Genomic DNA, 10,621 nt, shown 5'->3' with positions numbered 1-10,621 from the left:
AATATAAAGAATGCTTACTCTGACGAGTGACAACTCGATGTCGTTGCAAATCCGTTTTGTTGGCTACAAGGATGGCTCCGCGTGACAAGAGCATCTCGTTCTCCTTGAGATACTGCAGGACACGCTCGGCTGCGGCAAAAGTGTTTCGATCTATCACAGAGTAGACCACCACGAAGAGGTCGATGTTGTAGGTGGCGCAGAAGGCCTCCGTCTGCAGTCGAAAACCAATTTTGTGGTGGAAAAAAATAGAAAGCAAGATTGATATGAGCCATCTGGCGCAGAAAAATAGGCTACAAAAATCGTTCTAATGGAATTTAATGCTGGCTGACGAGCTATAACTTGTATAACTTGGCCAAAAATGAATTACATTTTTGTACTCCTAATTACCAATACTAACCAACCAAATCACTTTTTGACCGGCTCTGTTAAAATAATTTTTGGCACAATTTTCGCATTTTTTGTAAGGGGTAACATCATCAAAAATTGCAAAAAATGTGAAAAAATTTAATTTTTTTTAAAAACACAGTTTGATTGGAAGTTTAATTACGAACTCAACAAAGTATGACATTTCATTTGGCTGAAAATGGTCAGAAAGCGAAAAGAAGGTGCCAAAAATTGGAGACAGTATTCGCAGACCAAAGTCATCGGACAAAAACGAGAACAAGACTAAAACGCCACCACCCTCAAGACCTGATTAACCGGGACTTGACTTAAACGTATGATTACTCACCGACATCTCGCATGCGGGATGATCAATTATTTCCAAATCCGTTTCGATGTTATCGACTAGCACCGACACAGTCTTCTGTCCGTAGTCATCATCTGAAAGAAATATAAAAAATGGTGAGTTATGCAACTTGGGCATACAAATAACTAATTGCAAATTATATTCCTTTATATAACAAAGCAGCCAACGTGTATTGTTGTTGCATTGTTCAAGCGTGTATTTCAAGGAGTGCATTTACCATGGTAAACAAATGAAAGGAAGCCCTGAGCCCGGAAAACAATCACGGAAATCAAAATAACAAGTACCCAAATGCAGTTCTAGAGGTCTTAAATCGATCAAATTGCACCAAGGGTGGCGACAGCCTTCGTGGGCGTTTGGGGGGCGTGCCGTCCATAAAACCGTAATCAAAGTGATTTTATTTGCCCAGCAAGTTAATGTCGCAATTGACGCTCCCCTTTCTCTGTCTACTTGGACTTGTTTTTTTAGCCCAGCCATGAAACGTGGAAAAGGACGCAGACAGTGAACTTGGAGTGGAGGGCACCGAGTGATGGCAACTGGGGCCCGACCCTCGGTACTCCGGAATCGCAAAGCCTCCTTGTCCCTTGGTGGACACGGAAAGTGCTACGTCACAGCAGCACTGCCAGAAAATTATATTCTTAATCTTACATTTTATTTCAGACGATACACGACATTGCCTTTTTGAAATAATGTTTGCAAACGGGCGAAATGAGGAATTTATAATCCTTATCGCTATATGAACATATATTCCAAGTTTTTAAATCTTAATTAAGCACGATTTTTGCCAGTGCACGAGCACCGCCCAATGCACGCTGTGTCAGCAGTTTGACACTAGCGAGCAGGAGGAAGGACAGCTTTGCTGGCTGGAGTAGCAGAAAAAGGACGAAAGGAGCTCGAAAGAAGTCGCAGAAGCTGAAAATGACTGCAGTTTGCGTTGGACTCTGTTTGCATTCAGCTGTGGCAAATATTTAGACTCCAGTCGACCCGCATTTGCAGATCCTCCTTGCATCCCAATGGTGGAATGGTGAAATAGTTAAAAAGACAAGAAACAAAAAGCCCACACAGACACCTCGTCGCTTAATTTGCATGTTGCAAGTAATTTACGAAGCGTGGGCGGTGCCGCACAAATTGAATAGAAAAAGCAAACGTGCTCTATTGCCAAATTCGGTGGTCGAAGAAGGCACCTCGCCCTTTTCACAGCGAACCTGGGCCCTTCGACGGCTTAGTCGATTAGTCATGCAATTGGCAGGCGGCGAACAGCAACCGCGGAGTCATTGCAATGCAATTATCTAAACGCCTGTGCAAACAAGCCAAGGAAAAGCGGAAAAGCAGGGAAAGCCCCATGCGATTTTGGGGGGATTACTCGCGGTAGCCGTTCAAAACATTTTCGGGGCGTGTATGATTATGCACTGGTGGCTGAAGTAAATGTGTCTAAAATCGCTGAGGATTATTAGGGCTTTCTAGTTCCGGTTTGGGCAAAACCAAGTGAAATATAGATGGTAGTCTATTTTTGTTTAAATACAACAGGAACATTTGCGTACATTTGTATTCAAAAAGTGTTTTAGCGTTGTTCTTTGCATCATTGGCATACATTTAACATTTAACTGAAATCCGGGCTATTTTCCAAAATCGGAGCCACTTAGATTTATTCCAAACGGACATGGCATGTAATAAATTTACCATCTGCTTTCGAGGGCGTGGCGAAAGCAGATCCGCCGCCCACAAATTTTTGTGGTCATGCAATGCTGGCAGCCATTAGCGAAATATGGCTAAGATGACACCCACACGCAAATGCACACAGAAATTTGCGTGTGCAGCAGGAAATCATTCGAGTAACGAAGCCACACACGCAGCCCTCAAGCAGGGTCAACATGGCAAGTATGGCAAGCAGTGCAAGCAGTGGACATCCTGCAGCTTGGAAGCTCGGCTAGTAACCAGTTGCAGGACAACTCATCTATGGTAATTGCCAACAAAAGTTGTTTGCAAGCAAAAGGGCGAAGACCCCATAAAACACACACACACAAAAACACTGGCACATACAATTGTCATAAAGGTCGCCCTTCCTTGTGGGCTAATTAAGGCTCCCAGTTTTATTATCTCCACCACACAGGACGGCAAATTCCTGCATAAACAATGCCACTTTTTGGCCTTTGGCCTTGTCCAGCTGCAAATGCCAGAGTGGCGAACAGAGACGAGCATGAAAGTAAAGTTAAGTTGATTAAAATGGAATAACCAAAACGCAGGCAACCGCCTACCTGCCTGGAGGCCAAAAATCAAACATCAAGGTTATCCGCTCGCTGGCAACTGTTGCTACATGGAGACACACGTGTTGCGCCACTTGCAGCTGCAATTATCCGGCGCTAATGAAATATTGGGTTTCGGTAACTTTCGCAATGATCGGATTACTCGAGCCAGAACTAAAGCAGTTGTAGCAGGCTGTAGCATCCCGTACATAATTAAGTCAGTGCCAGAGCACTAGTGTGGTCCATTAAAGTTCGCTGCTCAAAGGGTAATTCGATAGTGCCGCAATTCAATTAATTCAACTTCGGAGCGGCCTGCGAATGCTGCAAGAGGCAAGATGCAAGACTAGCATCTTTTGGCCAAACTAATTGCGTTAATTTTCGCTTGACCTTGGCAGGTGGAAAAGTTTTCGGATTTCCGATTTAAGCAGACCTTATCCATGCCCGTATAGCACTTGAAGTTCACATTAATTCAATAAGGTACGTTTAGAAACTAGTATACACTTTAAATCATGGCATTTGCCGCAATACGTTTGATAGGAGTTACCAGGTTCTTCTACAACGAAACAAAAACGAACCATGTCAAATGCTGACTGGAGAGTGGACAGACTGGAAAACAGCGCATCGCAGTCTATTTGCGTCTAATGCAATTTTCTGGACGAGAAGCGGAACACTAAGCCGATGGCTGTGGAAATCCTTCTCCACTTCACTCTGAAAATCCACTTAAAAGCTCCAAAGCCGCTATTAAAGTGGTTGGCAGCCAACTTGGCCATATTCTCTAGCGTTTCCACACTCCAGGATCCGGTGATATGGTCGCGAAAGTTAATAAAATTAGCGCTGGCTGTTTTCATATTTTATGACTTTGTGCCATAATTAAAATGCAAATGTGTTTGATTACAAGCCGCGAAGTGAAGTTGCAGGGGAGGATTCTGAAAGGGACGGCTTCATTTTCAATTACTTTGCCCAACGTGTGCCTGGACAAAAACAAAATCCGAAATTTACCCAAAACTTAAAAAGCCATTTAGAACATGATTTACTTATAATTCCATCCAATTTGCGCATTCAAATGCGTAGTTTTAGCTCGGCGAACCAATTCATCTCAAATAACTCGTAGTTGCTGAAAAACACCTACAAAAACTAAACATACAATTGATATTTGGTATTTGATACAAATATAGTTCTACATTTGCCTGATAAATAAAAAAGAAAGTGACAATTGAAAAAAACGTGGGGTAAATAATGACTTACCGAGACTAAGGTCGTAGGCGCATATGTAATCGGAAGTGGTGAACTGGTAAGTCAGGGTGGTTTTGCCCACTCCGGAGGCGCCGAGCATGGCAATTTTGTAGGCAGGAACATTGGGATCCCCGTCGATGACTTCGCCTGATGCTCCCGATGCGTTGCTACAAATATAATAATAAGCGAATCAGTCACAGTGGGGCAACTTCATACTTATACATATACACTCAAAAGGAAATTAACTTATTTAAATACTTCTTTGTACCATCGAAAACGAAGTACCATTAGAACTGCAACTAATGAAATTCATACCAAAAAATAAACAAAAAATTAAAAGCTCAAGCTATTTGTGCCACTGTTCAGAAAAGACGGCGTTTTCCTTGTCAATGAGATGGAAAACGCTTTGGCATTGTTACGATTCATCCTCATCTTGGGCCCCCACACTCTATACACCATACTCCTGACTTCAAGATGCCGTTGTCAATGACAGAGGAAAGTGTTTGGTGTGGAAATTTTATGAAATTAGTCAGTCTATATAGACGCGAAAATGGCGCACGTTTCGCATTGTTGTCGCCATGTGAACTGTCATTTCATAAACAATTTATTGCCAGCCAGCCACTTTTGTTCGCCGAACGCCGAATGGCGAACATTGAACATTGAACACTGAACATTGAACATTGAACGTCGTGCGTTGAATCACTGAACTCACCTATTGTGTCGATCCACGCCGCTGTTTGAGGTGCCGGTGGAAGTCACGGAGTTGATGGAACGTGACCTGCGGCTTCTGTTTCAGAAAAGTACAAAATAAAAGGAATATAAATGGCTGCGCCTGAAAAACTATCAGGGCTTTCAGAACTTGCCTCAGGGAATCGCCCAAGTTGCAGATGCCGTGGGAAGTGATGCTGAAGCTCCGCAGGCGATAGTAGGTCATGTCCGGATCACCGGCATGAATGGCCGAGCGTCGCATCTCCGCTAGACGCGGCTGCAAAGTAAAAATAAAACAGCAATATTATAAAAAAGAATCACATTTTCAATATAAGGCATACGCCATGTGCGCAGTCCTTTAGGCGTATACGCAATGTCACACGCTTAAAAAAAGCGCATACGCCCTATTGCCATTCTGATAAAACTGTATACAATTTTGTCAACTTAATAAATTAATTTTTCAAATACATTTTGCAATGAAACGTATTTGTGGCCCAAAGCCCACAGCTGCTGGCCCGTAGAAAAGTGGAAAAGTTCCTGCACCGATGCCTGATATCATTTAAGGTGTGAATACGGCCTTTACAAATGGAAAACATACGTCGAACCAAGGACACCTCCAGCAGTTTTGGGCGGCCCAAAACAATACGAATAGCGAGCACAAAGTACCGGCTTCAGCTTCTGTTCCTGCCAATTGCATGGCGGTGGATGGGCCCCCGATGGGCTTACAGCACACACACATATTTGCGGTTGGCCTTTTCGGCAATGGTGGCACAAAAGTTTCTGCACATTTTCGGCTCCCTTGGGGGCTTCAGCCTCTGCCCGCTTTTATTATTTTTTTTTTTGTTTGCTTGCAGGCGACGGAAGTGGCGGTGAAGTGTGAATGGATGTGGAACTGCAGTCGACAAGTTTGCCCCTTTTCGGTGTCGAGTGCGGCGCACACTTGACACTATTAGGCCTTTAATGCTGAGCCCCGGCCAGCTGGTAAATCCAAGCCTTTTCGCCGCCTCGACCTGTGCTTGCCATTGATACCTTTTGAAGGTTTCCTCGCTCACTTTAATTGCAACCAGCCGAACCCATTGCACCGAAATCAATTCCGAGACGGCTCATCTATAGTGTATCTATCTATAAAGTTCGGTGCGGCAAAAGGTGAAAACATCGGGTCATTGCCCCAGACTGTCCCACTATCTTGCCGTTTTTAGTCCCTTGCGACTGTGGCAGGTGCAGGCATTCCAGGTGGCACGTAGTTTGCGCAGCACGCGTTGCACAATTTTCACTCGAGTAATTTCACAAACTAATTACATCAGGTGCAGCGACTAGACAACTGCAAGTCAGCCGAAGAAACGCGGGGATTATGAAACCCTTGGGCCGACACCGCCATAAATCCTAGATAATGACACACAGTCCGGGGACAAATGGATGAGTCGACCTTTATACACCTATTGTATGTATATTTATATAAAACTGCGAATTGGCAAAAGAAAAATAACCTATAAAATCTCTAACGCAAACATATGACAACCAGTTAAAAAAAAAAATCAAAAATATATTTTAATGATACAAATAAGACGTATGAGTATGGTAGCTCGCCCTGTGATAAGCAAAAAGTGTCTATATATATAGTATAGTATATATAGTGGGAGTGCACTCAACTTGCCAGCGGATTGTGGCGATTTTTCAAGTGTGCCAGAAACGATACAGGAAGGCACAAGTGGGAGTGGATCTGGCCACTGGGGGATGGTAGGTGGAAGTGGGTGCCTGATAAGCTTGGCAGTCAGGCTGCCAGGCTGCCAGGCTGCCACTCCTACTGCTCCCGAAAACAACTCGGGCAGCCAATGACCCAGGAGCGGAGGGCCAAAAGTAGAGCCATGTATCAAATGCTTACTCATGCTGAATGTGGCAAACTTGGCCGAGTCCCACACCCACAGAAGTTGGCTCCCCAGATACATGTGTAATCTGTGGTTCCTTCGTCTGGAGCACACATTATGCTTTTCTTTCGACTGCCCTCTACCATTCGACTATTAAGCATATTTCAGCGCTGAGTGGAGTGCTAATGGCTGTTCTTAAACGGCTTTTGCTTCCCGGTCCGGGTTCGCGTCCGGGTCCAAGTTTCAATTACTTGTCGTCCCATGTCGGTGCGATAATCCCCATGAGCCTGCTGCCTTAACTGACTGAATTGGACTGAATTCCCGCGACGTATGACTATGCAGTTGCCGAATTTTGGCAAAAAAATAAATAGTTTCCATGACTGCCCAGTTTTATGGAAGTTTGGGATAATCGTGACTCAAATGTTTTATATCGCAGCCCCCGATTGAGTTTAAATACTTATTGTTTAGAAGCCATTTGTCAGAAGTATAATAATATTGTCTGCAAAGTGAAACAATTATATTACTCACCCTTCTACTTTCCGCCGGCATGCTGGATGTCCTTAGGCGTTGCCGCTCAGTCATGGGTTTTCCGGACTGGGAGGCCAGGACGACGGAGGAGGCTAGTTCGGCGATGGCGGTGCCGGATGTGCTGGCTCCGGAGGACTCACCTACGCCTCGTTCCCGCTTCATTGGCAAGTGGGTGGGCTGGTGCTGTTGCTGTTGCTCCTGCTGCAGCTGCAACTGCAACAGCTGCTGCTGCTTTTGCTGCTGCTGCTTGCTGGGAATCATGGAGACCGGAGACGGGGAGTCGGTGGAGTCGCCATTGCCATCTGGTCCACTAGTCACCTCGGCGACAGCAGCCAAAGTGGTGCTGGAACCACCGAGAAACCCCAAGCCCACCGTCAAATTTAGATTGTGTGAAGATCCGCCAGGCAAACTGCTACCTACGGCATCGGATCCCACAATGCCCGGCATGTTTTCACCGGCACCGGCTGCTTGGGGATTCAGCGATCCCACTGTTCCATACTGTGGTGACACTGCTCCGGACATGGCCTGCTGAAAAGTCAGAACTCCGGCCAGAGACATGCGATCCCTGAAAACAGCAAGAAGTAATGAAGATTTCGTACATTACATTTAATTGCTCTTATTCTATTGGGGGTTACCTTAGAACTTTACCCTTTAACATACCTTTAAGCTCGAAAACGATAACTACCTTCATGGTATCTACACCACACCCATTGTGTGATTCAATAGTCATGGCTCGGCTTAAGGTTAATTGCGTTTCAGCTCATAATTAGGCTACTTGGCGAGCTTGATGAAAACTGATTGAAAATTGCCCAATTAAGGCGGACAGCGAATATTCAGCGAGAAAAATTAAACTCTTATTAAATTCAAAAGGATATTCAGGGTGGCACTTGGATCAAACAGCAGTAGACGTTGTGTTCTTTTCCCTAAAGCAGATGTTTCATTCAGCGACATGACTGCAAATACCTCTTAAATTGCTCGAAAAAGAGAAAGAGGACTTGCTTTAAGATTTTCTTTGAAACTTCTGGCTTCCCAGGCGGGAAGCAATAGATGTGGCAAACTGTGAACTCATTATAAAATTCCGCTTTTCCGGAATGAAATGTTGCAAAAGTGCATTTATTTTTATTTTCCTAAGCTAAATGCAATTGTGTCTGAAGCTCTCACAAGCCATTAGCTAGTGAATTGTGAATGGAATAAAGCGTGAAACATTTGAAATGGCATTTTGGCATTAAACCTGCAATTCTGCTTTCGTTTTAAAAAAACCCATTGGGACAAGGTCGCTGGCGCTAGGAAGCCAAAGACAATGGCGAGTTCTTGCCCCACAAGGAGGCGACGAGAGGTCACATTTGAGGGCTAGGCGGTCGGGGTCACCTAATTAGGGTGACCCTTCTCCTCTACCCACCCGCCAGCATTGTTGCCAACTTTTTAATTATAATTTTTACTTGTTTATGACTGGACGGACGCCTTCTGAAAGGACTTCTGCCCCCAGCTGCTGCTACTTTATCATCAGCTTAATCTTCCTTGAAGTTGAAGCGTAATGTTGTATTTATTTTTTTGAAGAAGAAAAACTTTGGCGCAAGTCATCACAAATTGCTCTTTTAACAACGTTATTCAAATACTGATTTGAATTAACCAATTCGATTCGTAGTTGAAGTAATGAACTGCGATCCTAAACATAATTAAACTAAAAAAAATGCATACAACTCCCACCTGGCACTGCTGCTGTGCGAAATGCGCTGAAAGTCGGTGGAGTCGATCGGAGCTCCACCGATGCTGTTCCGGGTGTACGTGTAATCCGAGTGCAAAAGATTTCCAGCTATGGATGAGGCGCGACGCCTGTTTAAAATCGGCGATTTTTGGGCGCGTAGACTCTGCTATGAATGGTGGTATGGTCAAAAATAAAGAGACAAGTTCAAAGGGGTTAGAGGTGACGCTGAAAAATAACTTTGTGTTATAGGATTGTAGATATTTATTGCAGCACACACATTTAATTATTTAACTAATTAGTTTTAAGTTGTGTCTGTTGGGCACAAAGCGTGAATATGACACCGCCATCCAATCGCGATTGATATGAAAATGAGACATTTACGCAAACAAACTTTGTGGCAATAAATAATAATAAAATCGAACGAAAATGTTCAACAACAATAATAGTTCGCCGATACTTACTCGACTGCCAGTTGGATTCTGCGCCGCGTTAACAAAGTCGTTGAAGGTGGTGAGTGGCGGGACAGCCTGCGGAGCAGGTTCCTCATCCAACTCCCACTCCGTATCGTAATCCAGCTCGGTGTCATCTGCGTACTGCTGCTGATGTTGATGCTGCTGCTGCTGCTGATGCTGATGCTGATGCTGATGCTGCTGCAGATGCTGGTGCTGATGCTGCAGCTGTTGTGGATGCTGCAACTGTTGCGGATGCTGCTGCTGAAGCTGGAGCTGTTGCTGAGGCTGCAAATGCATCTGCTGATGTTGCAGCTGCTGATGCTGCTCAAACTGCAGATCCTGGTGCGGATCGTAGTGCAGCTGCTGCTGCATCAGCTGGTGCTCCATGGCCTGATTATAGCCGTAGGCAGATGCCGAGGTGCTCGGCCCCTGGTTGTAGAAGCCGCTCTGCTGTTGCACCCTTTGCAAGGCCGCCTCACGCGTGTGGTACGCCCCCTTTCCGCTGTGGGTGGGCGGTGTGGGTAGCAGGCGGTGCACCACGTGCACCCCGGGGGTCGGAAGCTGCACCTGCAACACGGGCTGCTGGTGGTTCACCTGTGCGTGGGTGAGTGCCTGATGGCCAACCACTTGGTGCTGCTGGTGGGCGCCCCCTGGATTTTGCTGGTGGGCCACCTGTTGATGGGCCAGTTGTGGGTGATGGGTCACCACTTGATGCTGCTGGTTGCCCACCAGCTGCTGATTCGGAACCGGTTGATATTGCTGCTGCGTAACTCCTTGATGTTGCTGGGCATTTATCTGTTGATGTTGCGGCTGCATCATTGCCTTTTGCTGCTGTTGTTGCGGCTGCTTGAGGATCGGCTTGAGGACATTGTAGGCCAGCTGGTGGGGAGCCGGCGAGGGCACGGGATTGTGGGTGCTGCTGCCAATGCTGTCGCTCTCGTCGCAGCTGGCATCTGAGCACCCGGACCGGAACCACGGGCAGCAATCAGGATAAAGTAAATATAACGTTGGAAATTTCATTACAATAAAAGCTAAGCCATTTCATAATCTAAGTAATGCTGCGTAGTTACTGCTAGTTACTGCTAACATTTCGGTATGCCTTAAAATTCAGCTGAGTTCCAAGCTGTAGTTTAATTGATCTA

At 45.3% G+C, this 10,621-nt stretch overlaps 1 protein-coding gene and 2 long non-coding RNA genes across 11 annotated transcripts in view; 1 reads left to right on the top strand and 2 right to left on the bottom strand.

Annotated features, from left to right (window-relative positions):
* LOC6524286 (mediator of RNA polymerase II transcription subunit 15) overlaps positions 1-10,621 on the bottom strand; it is a 41,539-nt gene that overhangs the window by 4,990 nt on the left and 25,928 nt on the right. For 3 of the 9 annotated variants that reach the window (XM_039374186.1, XM_002100112.3, XM_015190099.2), the window contains 8 exons: positions 9,489-10,432; positions 9,030-9,193; positions 7,323-7,887; positions 5,085-5,206; positions 4,934-5,008; positions 4,234-4,388; positions 731-822; positions 19-211 (listed from right to left, as the gene is read on the bottom strand). In XM_039374186.1, coding sequence (XP_039230120.1) covers positions 19-211; positions 731-822; positions 4,234-4,388; positions 4,934-5,008; positions 5,085-5,206; positions 7,323-7,887; positions 9,030-9,193; positions 9,489-10,432 — 2,310 coding nt within the window. Of the gene's footprint in view, positions 1-18; positions 212-730; positions 823-4,233; positions 4,389-4,933; positions 5,009-5,084; positions 5,207-7,322; positions 7,888-9,029; positions 9,194-9,488; positions 10,466-10,621 lie in introns of those variants that run through there. The other 6 variants (XM_039374192.1, XM_039374191.1, XM_039374190.1 and 3 more) reach the window with 4 other exon arrangements.
* LOC120321527 lies at positions 2,783-3,092 on the bottom strand. Its single transcript, XR_005561169.1, has 2 exons — positions 3,001-3,092; positions 2,783-2,909 (listed from the first exon to the last, which is right to left on the bottom strand). It is a non-coding gene; the product is annotated as an uncharacterized LOC120321527 (long non-coding RNA).
* LOC120321525 lies at positions 3,384-4,001 on the top strand. The gene is made up of 2 exons (XR_005561168.2): positions 3,384-3,465; positions 3,526-4,001. It is a non-coding gene; the product is annotated as an uncharacterized LOC120321525 (long non-coding RNA).

This window comes from Drosophila yakuba, chromosome X (assembly GCF_016746365.2).
Source record: "Drosophila yakuba strain Tai18E2 chromosome X, Prin_Dyak_Tai18E2_2.1, whole genome shotgun sequence".
NCBI classification, from domain to species: Eukaryota; Metazoa; Arthropoda; class Insecta; order Diptera; family Drosophilidae; genus Drosophila; species Drosophila yakuba.
The sequence above is the reverse complement of the archived record's forward strand: the minus strand, read 5'-3'. Positions and strand labels throughout refer to the sequence as shown.